Here is a 25,808-nt window from a genome sequence, read left to right on the forward strand (position 1 = left end):
ACCGTCTCCTGTCCAGTGTCCAATTTGTATAGGCTATGCACTGAAAAGGGCCCTTTTCTGACCCCTGACCTCACTGGACGGCCCGCCACTTTTCCAAATACACCTCTCCCGCTTAGCGGAGAGTGTGGCTGTGTAGAGGGGGTCTCCCCGAACGCGTGCGTACCTCAGAAGTTCCGGCACTAAGCACCGTCTCCTGTCCAGTGTCCAATTTGTATAGGCTATGCACTGAAAAGGGCCCTTTTCTGACCCCTGACCTCACTGGACGGCCCGCCACTTTTCCAAATACACCTCTCCCGCTTAGCGGAGAGTGTGGCTGTGTAGAGGGGGTCTCCCCGAACGCGTGCGTACCTCAGAAGTTCCGGCACTAAGCACCGTCTCCTGTCCAGTGTCCAATTTGTATAGGCTATGCACTGAAAAGGGCCCTTTTCTGACCCTTGACCTCACTGGACGGCCCGCCACTTTTTTCTACACCTTAGTGCCGCTTAGCGGAGAGTGTGGCTGTGTAGAGGGGGTCTCCCCGAACGCGTGCGTACCTCAGAAGTTCCGGCACTAAGCACCGTCTCCTGTCCAGTGTCCAATTTGTATAGGCTATGCACTGAAAAGGGCCCTTTTCTGACCCTTGACCTCACTGGACGGCCCGCCACTTTTTTTTACACCTTAGTGCCGCTTAGCGGAGAGTGTGGCTGTGTAGAGGGGGTCTCCCCGAACGCGTGCGTACCTCAGAAGTTCCGGCACTAAGCACCGTCTCCTGTCCAGTGTCCAATTTGTATAGGCTATGCACTGAAAAGGGCCCTTTTCTGACCCTTGACCTCACTGGACGGCCCGCCACTTTTTTTTACACCTTAGTGCCGCTTAGCGGAGAGTGTGGCTGTGTAGAGGGGGTCTCCCCGAACGCGTGCGTACCTCAGAAGTTCCGGCACTAAGCACCGTCTCCTGTCCAGTGTCCAATTTGTATAGGCTATGCACTCCTTTGAACAGCATCTATCAATTTAGATAAATAATTAATGTTTTAAAGCCGTTTTTGTTACACAGAAACATAATATGTGATATATAGCTTCGTTTAAATGCTTAATTTATAGTTTTAATGTGCAAATGAACCGTTTTTCAATGGTTTTCAATGGTTTCTTTTTACTCTAGAGGGTACTCTTATTCTGAAGAGATCGTCCACCGGAAGTCTTATATTTGCTCCGTTATATTTGCTGACTGAACACTGCTTGACGTTGGATGGTGTTGGTTCAAAGTGATGATGGCGTCTGTAGATCAGTCCATTTCGGATGAAACGCGTGAAAAAGTTTCCTTATGGGACCGACGTGTTGACGGCACGGCCCCCCTCACAGAGAGACAGGCGGACTCCATCCTGGAGATTCGATCTGCCGCCGAGACACTGTCCATTCCTTCAGAGGTGAGTGAGATGCCATCGAAACCAGCTAGCAAAGCTAACAAGGTTTCCAATGTTACCTGCTAAGGAATTATTACATTATTATTAACTGTATGGTGCATGGCTATCATTTATAGTTATGCACTGACTGTACCCTGCTCTTAATTTGACATTTCAACCCAACACTGTAATACTCTCGTAAAGTAAGTACTGTCTTAGCCTTGATACTGACATATATTGTGATCTGTCTAAATCCAGTGGTGGACAGTAGTTGAGTAAAGTACATTTACTCAAGTACTGTACTTAAGTACAATTTTGAAGTACTTTTACTTTAATGGAGTATTTCCAATTGTTTATAGTTTTACTTTTACTCCACTACATCTCAGAGTCAAATATTGTACTTTTTAATCAAAGTATTAGAAAACTTACTAGTTACTTTGTAGATTTTGATTATTATTACAACACATACATTACCCACTTCAGCCCTACATACATTTCGGCCATTTGAAAATCGCAGATCTACAGAGCTTGTAGATCTGCTATTTTCAAAATATTGTTTATATTTATTGGAGGTCTAGTCAGTAAGAATACTCTGAAGATTCTCGCAGGGGCCCTTTATACAAGGTTATTATGATTATGCATGCACTTCATGGTATCACAACACCTCCAAGGCCTTAAAAACAAGGCTCCAAACATCCCAAAACAAACTAGTAAGGCTACTTCTTGGCCTCAATCACAAAACCCATCTAACCCCTGCTCATTTTGCTAGGATTGGATGGCTTAGGGTTGAGGACAGAGTACAGCAACTTGCTATGGGCCTGGTCTTCAAGATACACCACAACATTGGGATCCCCCTGTATTTGTCTAAATACTTCCTAAATGTTAATGAAGTTAATGAACACCAGAGGCAGCTCCACTAATCATGTTCAACCCAGATTTGGCTCAACAAAGGGAATTAACTCGTTCTCATGCTATTCATCAAAAATGTGGAATGCCCTACCAAAAGGAGTGTAAAACCCTACTCACTTTCAAAACTGCCCTAAAGATACACCTGCAATTCGAAAATGGCCCCTGTCTAAGTCTTAACCTACCTTAGCTTTTGAGACAGACAGCTCAACACCCAGCCACTTCAAGCCATCCACACACAGCTGTAAATGGAAGCTAGGAAAGTAATAATAATATCATACTCCACATCGCTTTGTTTTTCAGTTGCCCATCGAGGACTTGTGTAGCCTTTCGTCACGTTCTTTACACTCCCCATTCACAACAACTGTGCCAGCCTCAACAGAAGATGTCCTGCTCAAGGGCTTCCAAATACTCGATATGGAGAATGACAGGATAGAAACTGCACAACAGGTGATTATATTATATTACCTACTTTTTATAGGGACGTTGCCAGCAACATTAGCCCTGGATCGAGACTATCATAGATGTATTTTATCGAGTCTGACTTTTACTTTCGTATCATAGATATGCAAAATCGATAAAATACATCTATGATAGTCTTGATCCAAGGCTACGGCAACATATAGATACATTATAGCCATATGCGCATCATTTAAAACCTATTTGTTTTGCAGTTTTTCTCTTGGTTTGCCAAGCTACAGTCCAAAATGGACCAGGATGAAGGAGCGAAATACAGGTGCCCTTTGTTACATGGCCTTTCTAGGTCTAATTTAAACATTGTAAATCAGGCTAAAACCAACGAATAACCCGCACCAATTGGTAAGCTAATGAGCTTAAATGTGTGCATCTCCTTCAGGGAAACCAGAGAGAGCCTAAATTGCTACCAGGTACAATGTGATGCCATTTTGAAAGATGTCACTGCAGCCCTGGAGCATCTGGACTCCCTTCAGAAGCAGTACCTGTTTGTATCTAATAAGACAGGCACCCTACATGAGGCCTGTGAGCAACTGCTTAAAGAGCAGGTAAGTAGCATTTTGCCCTGTCGGCAAATACATATTTTGTCAATATAAATACTCTATAGATATAATTAGGGCTGGGAAATTCATCGAAAAATATCTATCGAAACCGATATTTAGAACTAATAACCGACTTAATGTTGCTCGTGTACGTTAATCGATTAATCAAGAAGCAGGTTTTTTTTTTTTTTTTTTATCAACAAGAAAACATTTGTATAGATTGTTTATAATCGACTGAATCAATTAGTCTGATTTACCACTTAACCCTCTATTATACTTCATTGCATAATGGTGGCATACAAAATAGTGAAAATAGCCGATCTACGAGCTCACAGTCACAACATGTCGCAGCGCATTGTGAGCTTGTAGATCGGCTATTTTCACAATTTTCTCTTTTTTTTTAACGTTCATTAATCGTAATCAAGGCAAAAGTTAAGCTATACAGTCCTTAAAGGATGACTTCTCCCATTTTTAACCTATCTTCATATAATTGGTCCTCACTAATGCTCATTATTATATGAGCATTAATATTTTTGTCTACTTGGTCTGTGTCTCAGAGGAGGGCTGTGGACAGTTCAGAATCCCACCTACCAGTTAGCATGCTATAATGGAAGCCATTGTTCTTGCGTTAATAAAGATCTAAATGGGAAATCTTGTTTGAAAAAAAAAACCCTGCCTAACAATGATGTCACTGGTAGGCAGGTTTCTGAACCCCCAAAGCCCTCCACTGAGACACAGACCAACTAGAAAAATGTTTTACCATATTATCATGACCATTGGTGAGGACCAATTATATTGAAAATGGGCGAAGTCGTCCTTTAAGTTAGGTCCGTTCTCTTTCTCTTCTGACGGAGAGAGGCAACAATGTCCGAACTACAGTAAAGATGGTGGCGCATCTGGTGTCCAATCTGTGGCGCCCTCTGCTTCAAATAACTTTATTGACATTGTCTCAAGACCACCTCCAACCCTGCAGATGTGCTAGTTATATTATATTAACAATAACAATGTAAAATAACATTATTTGTTCAAATCAGTCCAGGATTGTAGCTTTAAGCATGGCTTTCTATTTTCTCTTTTTACAGTCCGAGCTTGTCGATCTGGCAGAGAGTATACAGCAGAAACTTTCATACTTTAATGAGTTGGAAACCATAAACACGGTATGCTGATTTTTTTTTTCTCCCATTAATTCCCTTTTGTGTCTGTATCTTAGCAGATAACCACACACAGTACTTTAATTGAGTTAATTTTGGGTTCCTCAAATGGCGCTTCTTCCCCAGTCTTAAAATGTATAAATACTGTACAATGAAAACACAATTGTAAGCATGTGATTGTGTATTGATTTGATGCTTGGGTGCTTGAGAATCAATTGTAGATAAATAAATGGTCACAAAACATAATTGATAATCTATACAAATATAATAGGGGTGTAGTGGCCATTACATTTTTAATAATAATAATTCTGTTTCAGATCAGAACAGAAATCAAGAATAATTTATTTTCAAGCCCTGCTTTTTCTCTTTGCAGAAATTGAATTCACCCACCTTATCTGTAAATAGTGAAGGTTTTATACCAATGCTGTCGAAGTTGGATGACTGCATTGAATATGTTTCTTCCAATGTAAGTATTTGTAAGATAGAAATCAGAAAAAAAATATGTTTTATAGTCTGCAAAATCATTTATTTATTTTATCAAGATTCTAAGAACCAGTAGCTGCAGTAAAACAGGAGAATATACTGCTTTATTGAAATGTAAATCTAATCCCACATTTTAAATGAATAAATATGATCACTGTATATCCTTGCATATTTGAATAGCTAATTGTAAAGCATGTTGATGACACTGTTTAGAAAGGTTTCTCCTTTTAAAGAGTAATGAATGCTCTCGCCTACTACACATATGTGAAAATCAACCAAAGTTGGGTGGATGGAGTGGGAGGTATCGGGGCATACAGTATGTAGTGACTGACACTGTAGTGCTTTCGTGACACAGGCACACTTGCTCCAGGGTGGATGTACATGTACCAGCTGGCCGACATTGCACCTAGTTGAACTAAATCTGTTATAAATCGCAGCGCATCAAACACTAGGAAACTTAAACAGATTACAACTGCTTCAGGACAAGAGTTCTAAGTTCATTTCCTTTGTAGGCGTCTTTGTAGTGGATCATCAGTGGACCCCGATGAAGGCCTCCGGCCGAAACGCGTTGGTCACCTGCGTTTTTTAAACTTCCTTGCTTTATGGAATAAAAGATGTTCTACTTGATCTGATCAGAGCTGCCTTGGACCTTTTAAGTTCACTGCCTTATGTTTTCCACTGTGATGCCTACAAAGGAAATTGACTTAGAACGTTTGTCCTGAAACTATAACCCTTTCCAAAGAGCACCTGTTTGCAGTTTGCCATAATTAAGGACCCACGCAGCGCTTCTTCATCTATTATCAGATTACAACTGCTATTGCCCTGACTGTTTGAAGGCGAGAAAGTTTAATCCTGACTCCTACACTTGTGCTAACTGTATACATGGTGACCTACCCTGTTAATTACATGCACTTGATTATTGCAACACATTCCGTTGTTGCTGTTCTCTGTCTGAATTGTGACCAGGAGGTTACTGGCAGTCCTTAAATGAACGCACCCACTGTCACTATCACTGTCAATGACACTTTCTCCAAAAGTAAACTCTGACCTAATTTATTTTTAGGCGGGTCAAGGGTTATGCAGCAGGGTGACTTTCAACCTGTAGATGGCAGCACCGACAATACATTACGTGTATTTTAGTTTTTATGTGAATATTATTGGAAATTAATAGGATTGACACATTTGATCAAATAAGGCATAGCCATGGTTACAGCTCAAATACATGATTTAGTGTTTCATTACTCTTTAATTAAACTGTTACACATGCTCTTACTAGTTAGGTTTTCAATTATACATTTAAAACAAAAATGTCCTATAATTACTAGGATTATACTGTAACATGGACTATAATTGTGTTATGTATTGTAATAACTAATATTTTGTTGTTTATTACTATTAATTGCAGCCAAACTTCAAGGACTACCCAGTTTATATGGTCAAGTTTAAACAATGTCTTTCCAAAGCTATGCATTTCATAAAGAGCCACATTGTGAACACTATGCAGAATCTCACCAGCCAGTTAACTAAAAGGGTAAGAAAATGTGGTTTAGCCTTTTTAAATCAACATGATCATACACCATAAAAACCCTGTCATATGTTTAATCCAAAACGCATGACAAGTTGTTCCGATATAGGAAAAATCCTCATATTGGGACACCTCATCATGCATTATCACTTACACGTCTCTTGATATTTTTCAGGATCCATTGGGCTTGGCCAATGCAGACAATGCCTTCACGTTATACTATGTCAAGTTTAGAGCTGCTGCACCCAAAGTTAGAGTGAGTATATAATGTTATAATATAACATTATTGTCATAACATATATGGCATACTGTAAATGCCTTTCAATCATAAAATTATGAATTAAAACAACATGCATTTATAATGTAACAACAAATTTATAATTTCTTGCAGTCACTCATTGAACAGATAGAGCAGCGGGCTGAGAAGATCCCAGAGTAAGTATTGCGAGCTGTGATTTCTAAAATGCCTTTGCTGGATTGATTGACTGAATGAATCCCTCCATACTCTCGTATGACCAGGTACTGTCAGCTTCTAGATGAGATACATCAGTGCTACCTGGACCAGAGAGAACAGCTCCTCAGCCCCAGCATCACGTCCACCATTACTGAACTGACTGGCCAAAACAGCAAAGACCACTGTGCACTGGTGAGAAACTAGCTAGGGCTGGGCAATTCACCGAAAATATATTGAAACCGATATTTAGAAACGATTACCGACTTAAAACTGAATTATGGAGAAGCACGTTTTTGTATATTCTTCCCCCTTTTTTTCTCATACCGGTATGTCACCGAATCGACACAAAATAATTCAAATCAATTTTTATAATCGACTACATTGATTTGTCTTAACCACTTATTTAACCAATTATGGATTTTTAAAATGTAATTATTCTGTAGATCACTGACGAGTGTAACCTGATATAGCTTTTATTTTTATTTTTATTTTTTAGATCTGACGTTCATAGTGACAGAACACTGTCAAAAAAAACAGAAGTCTCGCTAGACGAGATTGAAATAGTGTTCTGTCACTATGAACGTCAGATCTCACAAAAAAAAAGCTATTAAAATATGCGATCTAACGCAAGGCCTATCCGCGCACGTTTTAAGCTGTGGCGGACCCGGGATCGAGTTATGAAATGTTTCTACTGTACCATTCATCCTAAGATATCATAACGTCATAGAAAACGTAAGAAAAACTTAGTCCAAAATTCTCCTTCATTCCCATTTTAGTCACCATAAACAGTCAAGAGAAAGGCTTACATGGTAGCCCCAGTCCCTCTATCCGTCTGTTCAGTTTTACTTTTCATGGACCCATCCATAGTATAGTTTGCAGTGCTGCAGGCTGTGATTCTGTGTGTTCCAACAGGTGCGCAGTGGCTGTGCCTTCATGGTTCACGTCTGCCAGGATGAGCACCAGCTGTACAATGAGTTCTTCTCTAAACCTACAACCAAGCTAGAGTGAGTAAAACCGTGCTTGATCGAAATGCACAGTGAATCATTGTCTGTCTGGCTGCATGCATACGTCGTACACTAGAACTACATGTTTATTTAGGAGGCTGGGCTCACTTGCATTTCCGTGTGCACTTTGAACTATGAATGTATTACTGATTATTTTATATGACAATGTACAAATAAGAGTCTCATCAGTTTTTAATAATTTGTTAAAGATGACAAGCGTACCCCCATATACACCATTATTTAAAGCTACACATTTATGCATAGTTTTTTATATGATCGCAAGCGTTGAATACAGGCTTCTTTGCCTTGTAAAGGAAAGGCGTTTCATCAAAGTAATGTCTTTGTCCCTGACAGTGAGCTGCTAGAAAAGTTGTGTTTGTCCCTGTATGATGTCCTCCGGCCACTAATCATCCATGTCATCCACCTGGAGACGCTCTCTGAGCTCTGTGGCATCCTCAAGAACGAGATGCTGGAAGACCACGTACACAACAATGGTGGGGTGTTTGCTTATTTTTTCCTCATTTCCATTATTTTTGTCATTCTTAAAGCTAGTTGAACCTGTCGCACTCGCCAAGAACACATCCATATTTATGGATGGAGGAAGCGAGTTGTTGGGGCTTAATGGATACTTATGCTCATAATTATGCCTGCCCCCCATGATAGTCAAGATTATATCACTCAACATTGAGTTCATGAATATTTATCATGATCTTTGGGCCATTTTGGGGAACAAAACCATCTTATTGCTCTTGCATATTACAGACGGAGAGCTGCCTTCACTTCCACATTGTACTTGTACAAAACCTTTGAATCAGAATGAAGACTTTCTTCACATTAAATCAATGTGTCTTTTTCAAGTTGATATAGGCTGGCATTTTTCTTGACACGGGTCAGTTGTGGTCTCGAAAGCTGAGAGATCCCTCTGTATTCCCCTCTCCATTGTGCATACAACACAGCAGGCAATACCAGAGAGAGAAACCGTTGCATGAAGGGATCTTATATCTTTTGTCTACAGTGTTTATCATCTTCTGACAACCCTCACTACTTACAATGTTTGCTAGACACTTCTTTCGGCAAATGGAACATGTCTTTGATTACTGGACGGACACAGAGAAGTGTCATAGCATATAATGTCCCAGTTATGGATGTCTGTGTTGGGGAAGAACAGATATTTTGTGGGGTTATGACAGAAATGTATTGCTACTGCTTTTATTGTGTTGCTTTGTGGCACTGACACGATGCTTAAGCACAATTTGCATAGTACGTATACCTGATTCACATCCCTTTGACCTGAATCCAAAATGCTTCTAAACAACAGATATTGATCCACAGGCATCAACCTCTGCCATGGGTCTTGCAGGTTAAGCAGATAGTTCTCAATTACTGTGGTTTGTTTTATCTCTGGCTCGCACAAAATGTGTAACAACATCAGCAATTAATGCCTGATTTATAGCAGACTAGCAGATTTACAAGTTCTGGTGCATCCATGCGCAGTGTAAATCATGCAAAAGTGGCAAAGTGACCTCTATGTAGAGTTTAAACAAGAGCTTAAACTGGAAAAAATATCTGTTGTATGAAAACTAAAAGTACAGACAGTCTATTTGTACATTTTGGGTGAACCGGCACCAGAATTCCAGCAGTCATTCGAAAATGTAATGGAGTTAGAAATCAGACAATCTGCAGCCTTTGTAATGGCACCCGCTTGGGCAAGTGGTTGATCTATCCACTTAAGTGTGTGTGTGTGTGTGTGTGTGTGTGTGTGTGTTTGTAGCGGGTCAGTTGGGGGCCTTTGAGGCAATGGTGAAGCAGATGCTGGAGGATGTCCAGGAGAGACTCGTCTACAGGACTCACATTTACATTCAGACCGATATCACTGGCTACAACCCTGCTCTAGGGGACCTGGCCTACCCAGAGAAACTGGAAATGATGGAGGTGAGTCACATATTCTCTATAATGGTGTATATGTTTACCTGGACCTAAAGTCACCGGAGACGGAATGTTTATATTATGCTAAATACAGTTTGTTTGTTCACTGTTGGACAAGTTGTGAAATGGATAACTTTAAATCTTTTGCGTTTATTTTGTTGGAAAGACTGTAAGACTAAAAGCCAAGTCACCAGGCTTTGTATGGGGGGGAATTAATTAAATTAAGTCGTGGTGATGTAAGCACATCTGGCTTCTAATAAACCAGCATTGCGTAACGTAATTTAATTAATTGAGCTTGAGCAGGAGGGCTGGTTATTTGCCAAAGCTGTTCTCACACGGAGGCACTACCTGTTACGAAAATGTAGTTTTCAAATTGAGTGAGAAAATTTCCTTGCAACTAATTAATTTGGTAATTATAAAAATAAATAAATAAACTAAAAAAGCGCATCGATTTAATCAAGCAGCTAAAAACGGTGTAAAATTGGTTAATTGCTTAAAACAAAATGGAGGTAGCACACTTTTAACACCTCCCCTGCCCCCCCCCCCCCCCACACACTTTTTTTCTCCTCCCCATGTTGGAACAGAGAATCGCTCAGAGCTTGAAGGAAGAGCAGATGAAGCTAGTGTCACAAGAGTCTTTCTTTTCTGACGTACAGCTTGAAGATTCAGTCACCAGGAGAAACAGTAATGCCGGTCAGTGTTCTCCACTAGCTGGAATTGTATTATTGCTGCCATGGTATGGTCGTGTTTCTCCCTAAATTGTCGGATGCATTCTTGACATGTGCTTCGTGGCTCTCCCTTTCTGTACTGTGAACACAGGAATAGTAGAGGCATCACGCCTGCAGACATCTGTTTCTCCTGCTGACCTGCATGGCATGTGGTACCCTACAGTCAGAAGAACACTGGTTTGTCTGTCCAAGCTCTACAGGTGTATAGATGTGAGTCATTGCTTGCCACTTTGCATAATGTCTGTTGGTATGGAATACATTATTCACAATTGCATTATGTGGTAGGGTGCAGTATAATGTCATTCTCGTCTCTGAATTTCTTATGGTCTTTGCTGTTTAGTGTGAGCTGTGTTTATTTTTTTTCCTTCCAGAGGGCAGTCTTTCAGGGTTTATCTCAAGAAGCCTTATCTGCCTGCATCCAGTCCCTGCTTAAAGCCTCTGATATCATCCTTAAAAACAAGGTTTTTATCTCTGAACTTTTTAATATTAAAAATATTATTTCTTTTGAAAAACATTTCAAGTGCCCCATTCTGTTGATGTATTAAACAATATCCATTCTGTTTCAGAAAGCATACTTTCATTTTGCTTACAATCTTTAAGACTAGTGGTCCATAATTAAAACAGCTGAGGTGTCAATGATGAAATTCTTGATGCTCAATTTATACTTTGTCGCACGCTAATAGCAGATGTGACAACATTGTAGATTGCATTGCGTGATACCAGCATCTAACTAAGTATAAATCAGGCTTAATGGTGCTCTGTCAAGCTGATCAGCAGAGCAGACCATACTTTATTTGTATTTGCTTCTCACCTTCACATTTGCTGTCATTATGAGTGGTAACTGGCCCATTTCAGCCTCACCGTTCATTCCAGCTCAGTAGCATCAATCTGATTGGAGGGGGACTCCGCCCCATGCTAATGCAGTTGTTTTTCTAACATTTGTGTCTCTATCTGAGCAATAAATGTTGCCAAATGCCTGTTCTCATTGTAACATTCCCCTTTTGTTAATCAACAATTATTAGGCCTATCGTCGTTCTCTCAAGGCTTGTGCTCTTTATCTACTCGCTGTGCCTCAGTCAGCCAGCACATTCCCTTCTGGGGTAGCTGCTGCCTGCGGTGGATCTAACGGTGTGGTTTCATCTTCTGTAGACACAAATAGACGGGCAACTGTTCCTGATCAAACACCTGCTGATAATGCGCGAACAGATTGCCCCCTTCCACACCGATTTTGCCATCAAAGAAATCTCACTGGACCTGAAGAAAACACGAGGTGAGATAATTAAAAGGGGAGGGGGGGGCTTGTTGCTCAGCTCCATAAAGCCAGTCATTACATTATGTCCTCAGTGCTCATTAAGGTACTTGTGCCCATCACATGCACCAATGGCAACAACCAAAGTGGAAATTACAGTGTAATCTAACGCCGTAATGTACATTAACGTGTGGCTTGGAGGGCAGACATGCTCCTCCTGTTGCCTCCCCCCCACCCCACACCTCACCATCCAATGTGATCTCATCTCAGTCAAGGTCATGTTTACTTTCCAACACTAGAGGGCAGTGGTATTCTGCATCCAGTCAGATCTAATCTTTGTGCTCTCTGTTCAGATGCCGCCTTCAAAATCCTGAACCCGAAGGCTGTTCCCAAATTCTTCCGACTTAACAGTCACAATGCCATACTTGAATTCCTGTTAGAGGTAGAATGTCTTTTTTTTTTTTTGTTTGTGTGTGTGTGTGAAGCATATCATACACTTCATATACTTTAATAGAACTCTGCCTTGGGAAATGGCAAGTGATAGTACTAAAGCATTTATTCTCTGTGGCCTCCAGGGAACACCGGAGATAAAGGAGCACTACATTGACTCTAAGAAGGATGTGGACCGCCACCTCAAGTTCAGCTGTGAGCAGTTCATCCAGCAGCAGACTCAGATCTTCGTGGGGAACCTTGAGGAGTTTCTTACCAAGGTAGCTGTTAGATGGAGAAAGGCAGACTTTGCCACAGGCATAGACTGCACATCCTGACCTTCATTTCTTAAAAAAAAAGAAAGAAGAAAAAACTTCACACCTCACAGAAGGTCACCTTCTTTAGTTTTTTGTGTCAAAAGAAAAAGCTAAAATAATTAAACCAATCTGTTTTGTTTTACTATTCAGTGATTATGCAATTCAGCGACTCATGATGAGTCTTCATCTCTGTCTAACAGTGTAACTAACTACTACTGTGCTTTTTATTTAAATGTACTTCTTTACTGTAAGTGGCATAAGTGGCTTTTTTTAAGCCAACTAGCATAATTAGTCACTTCCACTTAATTAGTCCACTTCGGATCTGTCAGTTTTACTATGGCTTTATGTCTGCTGTCAGGTGGCAGCTCTCAAAACCATGGCGATCCAAGGAGGTCCCTCATACAATCTCTCCCAGCAACCTTGGGCACAGCCAGGTGAGATTTGTCTGAGGAAATGCCAATGGCATCATCATTTATCAAACTCTATAGCGTGTGCTATAAGGCATGCCACTAATAGTTCTCCCCCCTGTGTTTTCTATTCTCCTTTTAGCAAAGATCAACGATATAGTGATGGCTACCTACCGGGTGATGAAGAGCAAGCTGCCAGCCACTTTACAGAGCATGTCCTTGTACCTGGCGAACAGAGACACAGAGTTCATCCTTTTCAAGCCTGTCCGGGTGGGTGGCAGAAAGACAAGGAGCTGCCTGTGTCGGTGTCTCACAAGGCATTGTTAAGGCTAAGAATATCTTTGCATACCTCCACGGCGAGAACACCACTTGTTTGTAATTAACTACACATTTTCAGTTGATTCTTCACTAATAGTGGAATCTTTGTGCTCTCTGTGCACCGTTCATCATGTGCCTGGCTAAGTGAAGCTGAAAGCGAGGGAAAATAAAATACAGCGGTTGACATGGAAACAAGATAGTGAAGGGACCTAGGCCAGAAATATGGTATTCTTTTCCTTCCAGCATTCAGTAATAAGATGCCTTTTTTCCACAGAATAACATCCAGCAGGTATTCCAGAGACTGCATGCCTTGCTTCAGGAGGAATACAGCGGAGAAGACCTTCAAATCATTGCATGTCCCTCTATGGAACAGGTGAGCTGTACTGTCAGCACATACCCAATAGGTGTCTGTAGCAGGTTTAAAAATACACAAAAATTGGTTGTCGGATTGCAAAGTCCTGTGACTGGTTTCCGCACAGGAACATCAGACATGGTTGCTAAACATAGTGAGCATCATTATGCTTTCCTGCTCCTTTTCAGATTAACCTGCTGCTATCTGTGAATAAGTAGCCTCCAGGAGTGGTGTTGTGACTGTGGAGGACTCCCCCTGGATCACAGAGTAGTGGTGCTGTGACTCCAGCCTTGCCCATGACGCCAAGAGCCGAGTGCGTGTGGGGGGATGACCAGAGGACTGTGCTTGTCCCACTATCTGGACTGGGCTCTATGATGCAGCAAAGTCCAACATAAGGCCAAAGACTCCCCGGCAGAAATGCCATATTCACACTGCAGCCATTTTGCTTGTACATTATACTTGGGGGTTGGGGTGGCGGGCGGCGCACCTCCACGGGTCTGACGTTACAGCAAAATGGCGGTTGTGTGAATATGGTGAATAGCTACAAGCACGTTGAGGTTCAGTTATACATCTTGTAGTCCTTAACAAACCCGGAAATCTAGGTTTCTTCTTTTGTTTCTGATTTTGATCAGCTTGTTTGAGTTAAATTTTAATGCGTATTAGCAGGGGATTGCTTTTATGTAGGAGACATCCACTTGGGATGAGGGATGGTTTTAGATTACAAATGCCTTTCTCGTAACATAGCAATGTTCTGAGTATAAAGAGTTTTTACACTAAGCGAGGGCGGGAGAGCTACCAGGGTGAATCATGTGGAGTGCTCAGACAAGGACACTCGAGCCAGGCTAATAGAGGCACTGAGGGTTGTTCATCAGCCAGGTAGCTAATGGGCAATAGGGGGCTAACACTCGGATGTTTAGATTCCCTTAATGGAAATGGAAGGATAAAAAAGACAACATGCTGCACAATATGTAATTCCTCTGTTTAAAGCCTTTTCTCTGTAATGTACAGTAGATATCTTTAATGGCCTGTACAGGGCTCTCAGGTTTAACAGATTTTCCCTTTTTATGGCAGTCCAAATTGTTGCTCTTCACCTGTCAAATGTTCACATAAAAATTCTTCCACATGGTCCTCATGAATGTTTTTTTTTGCAATTTGTTGCATATATGTAAAATCTTGTGTTTTATACCCTTTCTTTTGTATCTTGGATGCTTAAAACTAATATACTTTTAACCTGGCAAACGGATACACTTCAGCAGTTTTGCACTGTATCTAAACAGAGACATGAGCCATGGGTGTTTGCCATGTCTAGAGAGCAACAAAGTAGCTGAAATTGTCAAGTACAACACTTGCTTTGGCATTGTATAAAATGATGTGTACAATTAAACTATTTATGAACATTCTGATTAAAAAAAAGTGGTTTGAAAATTCTAGTGCCAGTTATCATGGTCTGACTTTTTCCAACAAGACTAAAGTGTTTAGCGATCATGCTCCTTAAACCCAACTAGACAAGTGACATGAACCAGCCAATTATTGCCATCGGTAGAGCCCTGCAGAAAATGTTTAAATCATTATAGTGCCAGAATGGGCTATATAATATCTAGAAATATTATTTTGTTATCAATATCCACAGGTTGACAAACTAGACATAGTTAATGTCCTGCAAACTTTATTTTCTATTGTGAAAACGTCCATAGACAATCATTCTACCTGGAAATACCTGTTTGTTTACAAACATCCTGATCAGGTCTACACTCACTGGATTATTAACATGTAACATGCTTTTCTATCTAAGAGTGAATCATCCATCCAATAGTGTACACACACATACTGTGCTGTATGTATACAAAAAAAAAGAACGCTTGTGCACGTCTTTAGATCCCAGCGGAGGTGCGGGTCAAAGCAAGAAAGAATGACAAAATGATACAAAGAAGGGGCCGCACACCCAAATGCAGGATGACTTACTTTATTGCACAACATGTTTCGCTTATGCTTCCACAGGTGATCTCTCTCTCTCTATATATATATATATAATTTTCGTGTAAAGTTGGTGCTTGAGGAAAAGTCGTGGGTCACCAAAACGGGCAGGGTTCATACGGCAGGAGTAGGTCATTGGATCGCTGACATGGTTAGGGGTTCATTCTGGGGAGCATGAATATGCTCCAAAGCTAAATGCAAATCTACGATATCTTGTGGGCAAATAGAAATTTTGGCCTAAGGTTGGTGCTAGACGGAAATTCATTGGGTCATCATAATCGATAGGATTCATCCTCATATGAAGATCTAGCCTTTAGCTAATTCTATGGCAATCAAGCCACATCGGTTTCAAGATATGTAGGCTACCAAAGAGTTGGACAGACCGAATGAATGACTGACCGACCAACCGGCATTGTCATCCGTAGAGCCCCACCACTAACAAGGGCTAAAAAAAGCATAATATAATAACATTTTGATTCATCATTAAACAAATTCAACGAGTGAATATACTAGGCATTTTATGTAGTAAAACTGGAATTCAAGAGCATAATGTGTTGAGTTAAATGGACACAGACTCTTTGGGGGGTCTACTTGGCAGGCTGTAGCTTTTTCATTGGCGTTCTCTGTCTGCCCATCTGTGAGGAGGCTGTGCTGGGGCTTGCCCTTCCATGGACTCAGTCTTTTGATATGTGATGAGGGACCGGATGTTCTTGGATAGGGCATTGATCTTTGCACTTCAGATGGAGATACCTCTGGACCGTGGCCGGCCTTGGCAGCAACAAACCCTGAAGCAGTTTTCTTGGACTATAACCATGGGCCTCTCAACCACTTCAGGGATGGGGCATAAAATATAGGGGCATAAAATATATAGAGTTTTTTTTCCAAATAAACCCAGGTGGGGCCCCTATACGAGTCAATCATGGGGTGTGCATTAAACTGTTTGATGGCTCACCTGAACGTCACATGAGGGACTGTTTCTATATGTGTTTTATTGTCTCCGCCAGGCCGAAAGGCATAGCCGAGACTATGTTTTGCACCCTGTTGCTATTGTTCTTTATGAATGCAACATCCAATACAATCAACCCCAAATTGGAATCGCATATTGAGGGACCTCTAGCGCACCTCCAAAAGCACTTAGGGGGTGCCACAAATGTGAAAAGTTTCACTGTATGTGTAGACATCATAGACTGTAAAAGAATATGGACAAAGGGAACCGTCACATGACCCATTGGTCTGTGGAAACGACAGACCCGTTTTGAAGCCACTTTTTCGGCGAATTCAAATCCGCCATCTATCTTTGAACAACTGCTTTTGTCAATCCAGCGAGGGCAGGTCTTCACTCGGTAGAACAGATGGAAGCCGTAGAAACATACACTACTTTAACATTAATTAAAAAATGTATGGGACAATAATTTACTAATCGCATATCATGATAAAATACAAAAAATCACACCCTGTGTGAAGTGGGCGGTGTCTTGCTAGCTAATCACAATACTGAATGGAGTCAACCAATCATGTACAAAAAATCACACCCTGTGTGAAGTGGGCGGTGTCTTGCTAGCTAATCACAATACTGAATGGAGTCAACCAATCATGTACAAAAGATAAATACATTTATTGAAACACTCTTTATGATGGACGAAACCATAACTTGAAAAAAACCAATTTATGTTTTTTTTCAAGTTATGGTTTCTTATATAGGGCTATGCACATGTGTCATGTGACACTGGCCAATCACAGTCCTGAATAGATTGTGATTGGCCAATCACGGTGCAGGATAATTGTACATATTTCCAAACCTCACTTATAGGGGCGGTTTCACCGCCCAAAAATAAATACATTTATTGAAACACTCTTTATGATGGACGAAACCATAACTTGAAAAAAACAAATTTATGTTTTTTTTCAAGTTATGGTTTCTTATATAGGGCTATGCACATGTGTCATGTGACACTGGCCAATCACAGTCCTGAATAGACTGTGATTGGCCAATCACGGTGCAGGGTTAGGCGGGGTACTTTTTGGCCAATCACAGCGCAGGATAATTGTACAAATTTCCAAACCTCACTTATAGGGGCGGTTTCACCGCCCAAAAAATAATTTAAATTAGCGATTGAAAATATAAAGTGTTTATGCAAATGTCTACTAAGGTAATAAAATCAAGTGTAAAGTCCGGCCAAAACCTCGTTGACTTGTATTGAGAGTACTGGCCATTAATGGGAACTGCATGCTGATATGACTTCCTACTTAGCCTCAAAACCAGCTGAGCTTGCTTGCTGCCTGGTATAAATTCTATTTCATCCCAGCTTTCGGTAACAGGATAGGTGGGCACCAAGGAGGAGTGGGCACCTCGGTGTTAAATTGGCTATTATTTCCAAAATGTTAAAAAAAAGTAATTATTTGGAAAATGTTTTTAAAGGGTTAGGTAAGTATACATGATTAGAAGATGCTTAAACATTCGAAATTGGTCTAATATGTCTATAATTGCTACAAAACCATCCAGTCATTTTGGGAAGAAGTTGAAGGATAAAATTAAGTCTGATAATGATGTACCGTGCATGTTCACATCATGTATTCTTTACATTACTTAAGCCCATTTTATTTTAATTTTTTTTACATTTTGGACAAAATAGCCAATTTTACATTGAGGTGCCCAGATGTCCCTAAGTGGCCCACCTATCCTGTATCTCAGCTTTCTCGTGTCCACACCTGACGGCCTGGGCTGCAACTGCAACCCACAATTTACAGAGTCTGAGTGACTTGAGTCAGAACTGGCATCAGTGGCGTTGCAATCCAGCCTGGCGATGATATGTGTCAAATGTCCGACTGCGAAAAATTCTCGACTGGCGTTTCATGGTTGCTATTTGTGATTGAATACTGACATTGAAATACGCTACCTCTAACTCATATGGCATAGACTAAACCACGAATTTTGTTTCCTGAATAATGTGGCATATTGCGTATTATGCACAAGAAGAAGCCCACGCGAAACTCGAGGTTGATTATTGGGGAGGAGATGATGGTTCATTTCTAGCCATGGTTCACATGACGCTTGTATGACAGTCATGTTTCAGGGCTAGTTCATTTCCAAGATTTCGCAGTGCAGATTACATCTAGGCCTACTATTAAGTCAGTCCTGAGGCTGTTACTACAATCACTGGTGAAACAAACAAACAAACACACACACACACATGCACGCACGCACACCCAGCTAGCATGACGGCTTCCAATCATCCACATTCATTACCCCAAATGTGGATATTGTCATATCATTTCACCTTGATGTCCACCTGAGAAATGCCCAGAAGTCGAGATATCGCATGTCTACAAAAAGGTAGGCACCCATTTATTTCCAGTGGTGGAAAGTAACTAAGTACATGTACTCAAGTATTTAAGAATTTCAGTACTTATAGTTCTACTCCACTACATCTCAGAGGCAACTTACTTTGTAGATTTGTATTATTACAAAACATTCATTAACCACTTTATCCCTACTATATAGGCTAGGCCTATTTGAAAATAGCCGATCTACAAGCTCACAACTTGTGAGCTGGTAGATCTGCTATTTTCACAAGATTTTTATACATTTTGAACACTTGTGAAATGGGACATTCTGCATAATAGGCTACTTTTGTTACTTTAAGTACATTTTGATGCCAATGCTTTTGTACTTTTACTCAAGTAAAGTTTGAATACCGGACTTTTACTTGTAATAGAGTATTTCTGCATTGCAGTATTAATACTTTTACTTAGATAAAACATTTGAGTACTTTTTCCACCACTGTTTATTTCTGTGAGCTTTGTCTTTGTCATGCGTATATCCTGCTAATTTGATTAAGGAAATTGAGATATTGCTGTTGTACTGGGGCCCAAAGGCTGGGTAGTAATGATTAATATACAGTAGGTTGTATGCCTCTGTTTTTGGCAAAGGGATTGAAGAATGATGTAATTGTATGCATTGTGTGGGTGATGTTGAAGTTTGAGCTGTGAAAGGGTGGCTGTTATGTGATGGGCTGGGTGACCTTGCCTTAAGTTTGAATTCCTGTGACATTACAATATGTTATCCCTTTTCAAATGTTCCCATAGATCCTCATATACTCTCCAAGCTTTGTTTTCCGACTCATTCCAAAGAGTTATAATAGCACAACACAAACCTGACAGGGCTTGAAATTAACTTTTTGTATCACCAGCCAATATGGCTAGTAGATTTAAAATGTACCAGCCTCAATTTCCACTAGCCAAAAGTGTTTTGAAATAAACCAGATTATGAGAGTCAGCATATTTGATATAAAAAATAAAATACATAAAAACATTTTACCTTATTATGGGTGAACAAAAGAAAAATAACATTGAACACCCACAAGAATTGTTGACTGTTCATTCATTGAATTGACATCAGACACCATGTCTTCAGAGCTTTAATCTTCAGAATTCTGTGTCACTTTGGATATGCTCACTACCTGCTGCTTGGTCTTTGCACATGAACAGCATGCCAAATCTCAATAGCATTCACAGCTCACAGTCTCTGACTCTTCAGGCTTGTAGAGTTTACTACATTACACGGAACCCTCACCGCAGTCTGCTGTAGAGGAGGATGATGTAAGAAAAGAAAAAAGATGGAGGACACTCATGCTGGTCCCCATTTATAGTCAAGACTTGAGAATTGTCCACTTATCAGGGATAGCAGAAGATGTTGGCACTTGGAAGTTACAGACGAGCTCCTCCACTTCAGCATTGTCATAATCTAAAAGCAATACATTTCAATCTAAAGTGTCTAAAATGTGGAATGGGCTAAGGAAGGGTTGATTGCATTTCAAAAGGCATTGCTAAGCTGGACTCATGTTTGTATCTGGCCAGCACTGGAAACTAGTCAGTCGCATGGCCTTCCAGGAAACCACTGTATACATCCCCAAGTTGGCCAGTGATGTGCTGCCACAGAGAGGCAATAAGCTGTTTTTCTTGGCCCTGTCGAGCTGATCAGCATTAGCGGGCTTCCGGTGGATCCCTTCATAGTCTGTTTCCTGCACTGACTGCAGCTTAGGCCTAGGGCTATGGCTGATTGGAGTAAAGAAAAGGAAATTGTATAGGCTGTTTGTGACTCAATTATATACAGTGTCAGTGAACAACACAAATGGAAAACGCACGCGCGCACACACGCACGCGCGCACACACCTAATACCAAATACAACTTAGAATGTACAGTCTCCCTTACATTTTTGTGTGATTGGGTGGAGGACAGACAGTTTTTTGAGCCTAAGCCATCGTTGACAACTTCTGCAGTCTGAGTGATAGGGTGGGTCAAGGTGTCACACGGGAGGCAAGAGAACTTTAGGACTGCACAATCCTTATCTTGGGCCTTGGCCTTCTGAGCTTGATTGATCTCAGCCTGCAGGCACTACAAAAACAACATCAAAAGTGAATTATCATACAAATTGAAAGTGGCAATGGAAAAAAAAATACATTACTGAAACTAGAAAGGTGCGATCAGTGGAGCACAAATCTCCACCAGGAGGCATGTCCCAATAATAATACTTAATACTGAAGTAAAGTCAAACTGCGTCTCTCCCAATCAGAGTTTCTTCCCTATATTGCATGCATGTGATATAGTGATTGACCATGAGTGCTTTATAAAAACTAAACATGTTGTATTAATAGTAATAATTAGTATTTTGAAATGAATTATGGTATTTTGACAGACATTTGAGAGCCAGTGTAACGTTCTGAGAACTGGAGTGATATGATAGACTTTCTTGTAGTTGGTATTTATAGGCGCTATGTGGAAGAGACAGACATAATGATCTTTATAAACTTCACACATGAGACCAACACTACTCTACCATAATAACAATGTTGGTGGACAGTAAGTAAATATATATTTTTACATGCATGGATCATATTATGCAAGTTTATGTATAATATGTTGGCATTTCAGTGTGGCTTGCCGGAAGGACAGGAGCATTGTAATTGCCTAGTAGTAGATCTCATTATGCTGGATGGACAGCTTGTTCCCAACTGGCTAGTTTATCCCACAGCCTGGGACGGTGGATCTGAGATTATGAATTCACAAAAAGTACATGTTTGTCGTTGACCGATTTGTGTTCCTTGGCCTGCTAGTGTGTGCACAAGAAATATGACGCTGATCGGTGTAGTAGTTCGCGAGATTAGCTGCGGACAGACAGGCCCACGAATAGGGATGATATCATAGCCTTCGGCCTGGCAGAGATAAATATCAATGCCAGCTGCTTGTTGTTTTTGTATAACTTATATTATACCACAGTCAGCTCTGACCTCACATTTTGATTGGCTGAGAGGCTGGGAGGCTAATGAGGGCCAATATCTCCCGATAACCGCACTCAGACCCCATCACTCTGCTTTATTAGGTGCTGTGCAACTCTGCTGTCTAATTAGTATAATCCAATTAATTACAGGGACAGTGTTGCCTGAAATGAAAGTCATGATCAGTATTAAGGGGCCATAACACGTTATTGATCAAATTGTAATTTAAGTCAAATGTATAATTTTTACCCACTGTCAAACTTGACTGACACTGACAGGCTGTTTTGTGATGCTCAGACGCCATATGTATATCAAGTTTGTCCTTTCTGTAGGACTGGCAGGGTGACTCTAGCAGTTCTGGCTTCCTTTCAAAATCCCCTTTCTGTTTTCTGTCTGTCTGTCGAGATCAATCAGAATGGCTGATATATACCCTTCCCCCCAACACACATACACCCCCAAATCCCCCTCCCACTTCTTGCTTCCGTATCTTTCGTCATCATCATCATTCTCTGTTGATGAAAGTATTTATTTGCATGCAGTAATTTTCTTAATATCACATACTAGACAGTGTTCTTTTACAGTTACTGATGGTGTACTGTATTGAGGATCAAATTAGTTTGTTCTCGGGGGGAATCTGTTTAAACAGCATTGTTTATTTTATTACCGTCTGCTAAATCATAGTAAGATGAGTTAATCGATTGATGGCATATAATGAAAGGCAAATATTTTTTGGTTTTAGAAATGTTCTGCCTGATTGTAAGCAACACAGACCTCGTCAGACCTCCTCACCTCATCCTGCCAGTCCTACAGAAAGGACAAACTTGCTAAACCTGTCAGCGTCAGTCAAGTTTGACAGTGGGTACAAATGCTACATTTTATTTAAATTATAATTTGATCAATAACGTGGCCCCTTGATGCTAATGACGTGTTTCATTTCAGGCAACACTGTCCCTGTAATTAATATTCATCTATAAAATGTTTTGTTTGGCTCTTATTTTTATTTATTTTTTATTTCCACTGGTTACCAATATCGGTCTTATAGAGTCAGGAATTCCTCTCTGACAGCTAAGCTGGATCAAAGCTGTGGTGAGTCCTGTGCTTTGGGGGGTGCAATATCAACAGGAGAGTTGCTAGTGCTCTGAGATCAGGACAAGTACAGGTATGTTAGTACTAGTAACGTTTGCATCTTTGCCACAGGCACCAGATTCAGGTTGAATGCATAAAAAAAACCAATAAAAAAAACCGGATATTTTTTCCTGATTTTGAGATGTTTGGGATCAATGTCTGCTGTACCATTGGCTTTTATTGGACTTGTATTGCAATTTACAATTTAACAGTAAGCAATGTAAACGCATTGCATCAAATGCATAGAGGCAGTGTAGGTAAACCACTAACCTAGCAACAGTCTAAAGTTTAAACAGTATAATATAAAAAATGAAAAGAATAAACTCTATAGGATACCAGGTCAATAAAGGAACCTGCCATCTGTCTAAATAACATGCTATCTAAATTACATTTAAACCTTTGCAGAAGACTGCATGGTCGTCAAGGCTAGGTCAAGTGCTACGGGCTAAGGTGGAGTCTGAAGAGGTGAGCCTTCAGATTACGACGGAAAATTGGGTCTGCAGTTCTGACTGCAATGGGGAGTTTGTTCCACAGTTTGGGAGCCAGAAGGGAGAAGAGTCTGGAATGCGTGGAGCGTAATCCCGGATGTTTTAGGGAAGGTTCTGACAGCTTCCCTGTGTTATATGATCTGAGTGAGTGGAAGGGGTTGTAGGGTTGGATCACGCTTTGGAGATATGGGGGTGCCTTTGGTTGCTTTGTAGGCCAACGTCAGTGTTTTGTACTCTGTGTGGGCAGTAACTGGGAGCCAATGGAGGGAGCCGAGAAGGGTGGAAACATGTGAAAATTGCATTCTGGATCATTTGGAGGGGCTTAAGTGCACATGCTGGGAGGCCAGTAAGGAGCGAGTGACAGTAGTCAAGTTTTGATATGACTGAGGTCCGGATAAGGAGCTGGGCTGACTCTGGGTGAGCAAGGGTCTGATCCTTCGAATGTTATAGAGTGTAAACCTACAGGATCGAGTGACCGCTGCAATGTGTGCCTTGAAGGAGAGTTGACTGTCCAGGACAACACCAAGGTTCTTGGCCGTTGGAATCAAAATCACGACTCACGAGATTACTATGGAAATAGTTAGATCCTGCATGGGGCAGGACTTACCTGGGAAGAAGAGAAACTCGGTCTTGTCCGGGTTCAGCTTGAGGTGGTGAGAAGACATCCACTGTGAGATGTCAGCGATGCGCTCCTCCACATGCATTTAATGTGACAATTCTTAGTTGTCATCTCCTCTCAGGAGACACGTCTGTAAATGACAGCAACGCAGCAGAGACTGAAATGACACATAAATAGATAAATAATCTAAACATTATCGGCCCTATCTTGCCTTATCCCTTATGCCTCATCTAATCAGGCATTTTTTATTTTATTTAGAAAAATATTTTAAAATAGTGAAAAAAGCCGATCTTGAGCTTGTAGATCGGCATTTTTTTTGGGTGGGAGCCCCTATTTGTAACTATACCTTTCAGGACGGGAACCCCTTTTGGGGTTCTTGTTGCTATGTACAGTATATAGCAACATACTAGTGATGCACGGGTCGGGTTTTTTCATGACCCGCCCCGCCCCGCCACGGAACCCAACCCGCCTCAACCCGCCCCGCGAACCCATATATAAATCTATATATAAATCTATGGCCGCGGGTCGTACCTATAATTCTGTCAAATCATGGTTAGAAAATAATCCCCAAGTGTATTCAAACTGTTTTATTGTTATTATTCTTATTCTTATTAGGAATAAAGACAAAACAAGAGCATGTGATTTATTTATTTATTTTTTGCGTGTGAGAGCGGCTGACCCGCTCACCCGCAGCCTGCATAATTGCCTCTGAAATTCTGACTCGACCCACCCGCGCCGCGGGTTGACCCGCGGGTTACGGGTCAACCCGCGCATCACTACAACATACATTTGTTGTAATTTTTGGAATAAATATTTGACATTTTTCAGAAAACGTCAGGATTTAGAAGGCATTTTTAGAATCGGCCTCAGATCTAAATTGGTTAAAATGTTTTTCAAAATAATAAAAAAAGGTATAAGGCGCCGTGCAAGATAGGGCCCTATGTGTCTTTAATTAAAGAGGATGGTCTAGACCTGGGGGGGGTCGGGAGGGTTATACTGAATAACGCTGAAGAGGGCTTTGTGCCGAAACAAGAATGCCTGAATGACATTTCAGTGAGTGCTGTAATCCCTCAGAGTGTAGGTTCAGACACAACATCCTGTTCCAGAACAGCTACCTCTCTCTTCTCCTGACATGGAGCAGCTGTGTCAGGAGAAGACTAGTGTCACATCATGTTCACGTCAAATACCACCATCAATACGAGTATATAACAGAAAATATTGTGGTAAGGTAATGTCTCACTATTACAGGATGCTCATGTTTAGCTGAATAGCTGGAGGTTGATCTCAGCCATGACTCAGGCTTCTAGCGCGTAGTTGACTAAAGTTTTAGTTAATTGTGGTTGCGTGTGAGTGTTGTGCTTCAAAAACAGTGTTGTAATGCATTGTGAGCTTGTAGATAGGGTTTAGAGAAGTATAACTAGATGAGTTAAAAGATGAGTGACCAGCAACTCCTCTTCACGCCAGCCTTCTGTGTGGGACGGGTGGGATCTTGCAGAGCTGGCCTCGGATGACCTCCACCAGCTGGCACAGACTAGCTGGAAGGACTAGACCGTATAGCGGCCATGTTCCTAAGTGACATACAATAGAACATGGCATGGCAGAAAAGAAATACAAAGTACAATACAATATAAGACGAGACAATACAAGGAACTTTACACACCTGGCAACACTTTCCTTTCCAGG

The 25,808-nt window shown here is 40.9% G+C and overlaps 1 protein-coding gene across 1 annotated transcript; it reads left to right on the forward strand.

The window, feature by feature from the left end:
* The first annotated feature begins 1,221 nt into the window (after positions 1-1,221).
* cog3 (component of oligomeric golgi complex 3) lies at positions 1,222-15,073 on the forward strand. The gene is made up of 23 exons (XM_080457051.1): positions 1,222-1,402; positions 2,588-2,734; positions 2,959-3,020; positions 3,141-3,306; positions 4,383-4,457; positions 4,825-4,917; positions 6,340-6,465; positions 6,635-6,715; positions 6,851-6,894; positions 6,979-7,105; positions 7,826-7,917; positions 8,272-8,411; positions 9,689-9,849; positions 10,428-10,536; positions 10,663-10,781; positions 10,943-11,032; positions 11,721-11,841; positions 12,174-12,262; positions 12,396-12,530; positions 12,925-13,000; positions 13,116-13,243; positions 13,566-13,664; positions 13,832-15,073. The coding sequence occupies exons 1-23, from the start codon at positions 1,244-1,246 to the stop codon at positions 13,859-13,861; spliced, it is 2,469 nt and encodes an 822-aa protein (XP_080313177.1). The 5' UTR covers positions 1,222-1,243; the 3' UTR covers positions 13,862-15,073.
* Positions 15,074-25,808: the final 10,735 nt, after the last annotated feature.

This window comes from Gymnoscopelus braueri, assembly GCF_963280865.1.
Source record: "Gymnoscopelus braueri genome assembly, chromosome: 18".
Lineage (NCBI taxonomy): Eukaryota > Metazoa > Chordata > Actinopteri > Myctophiformes > Myctophidae > Gymnoscopelus > Gymnoscopelus braueri.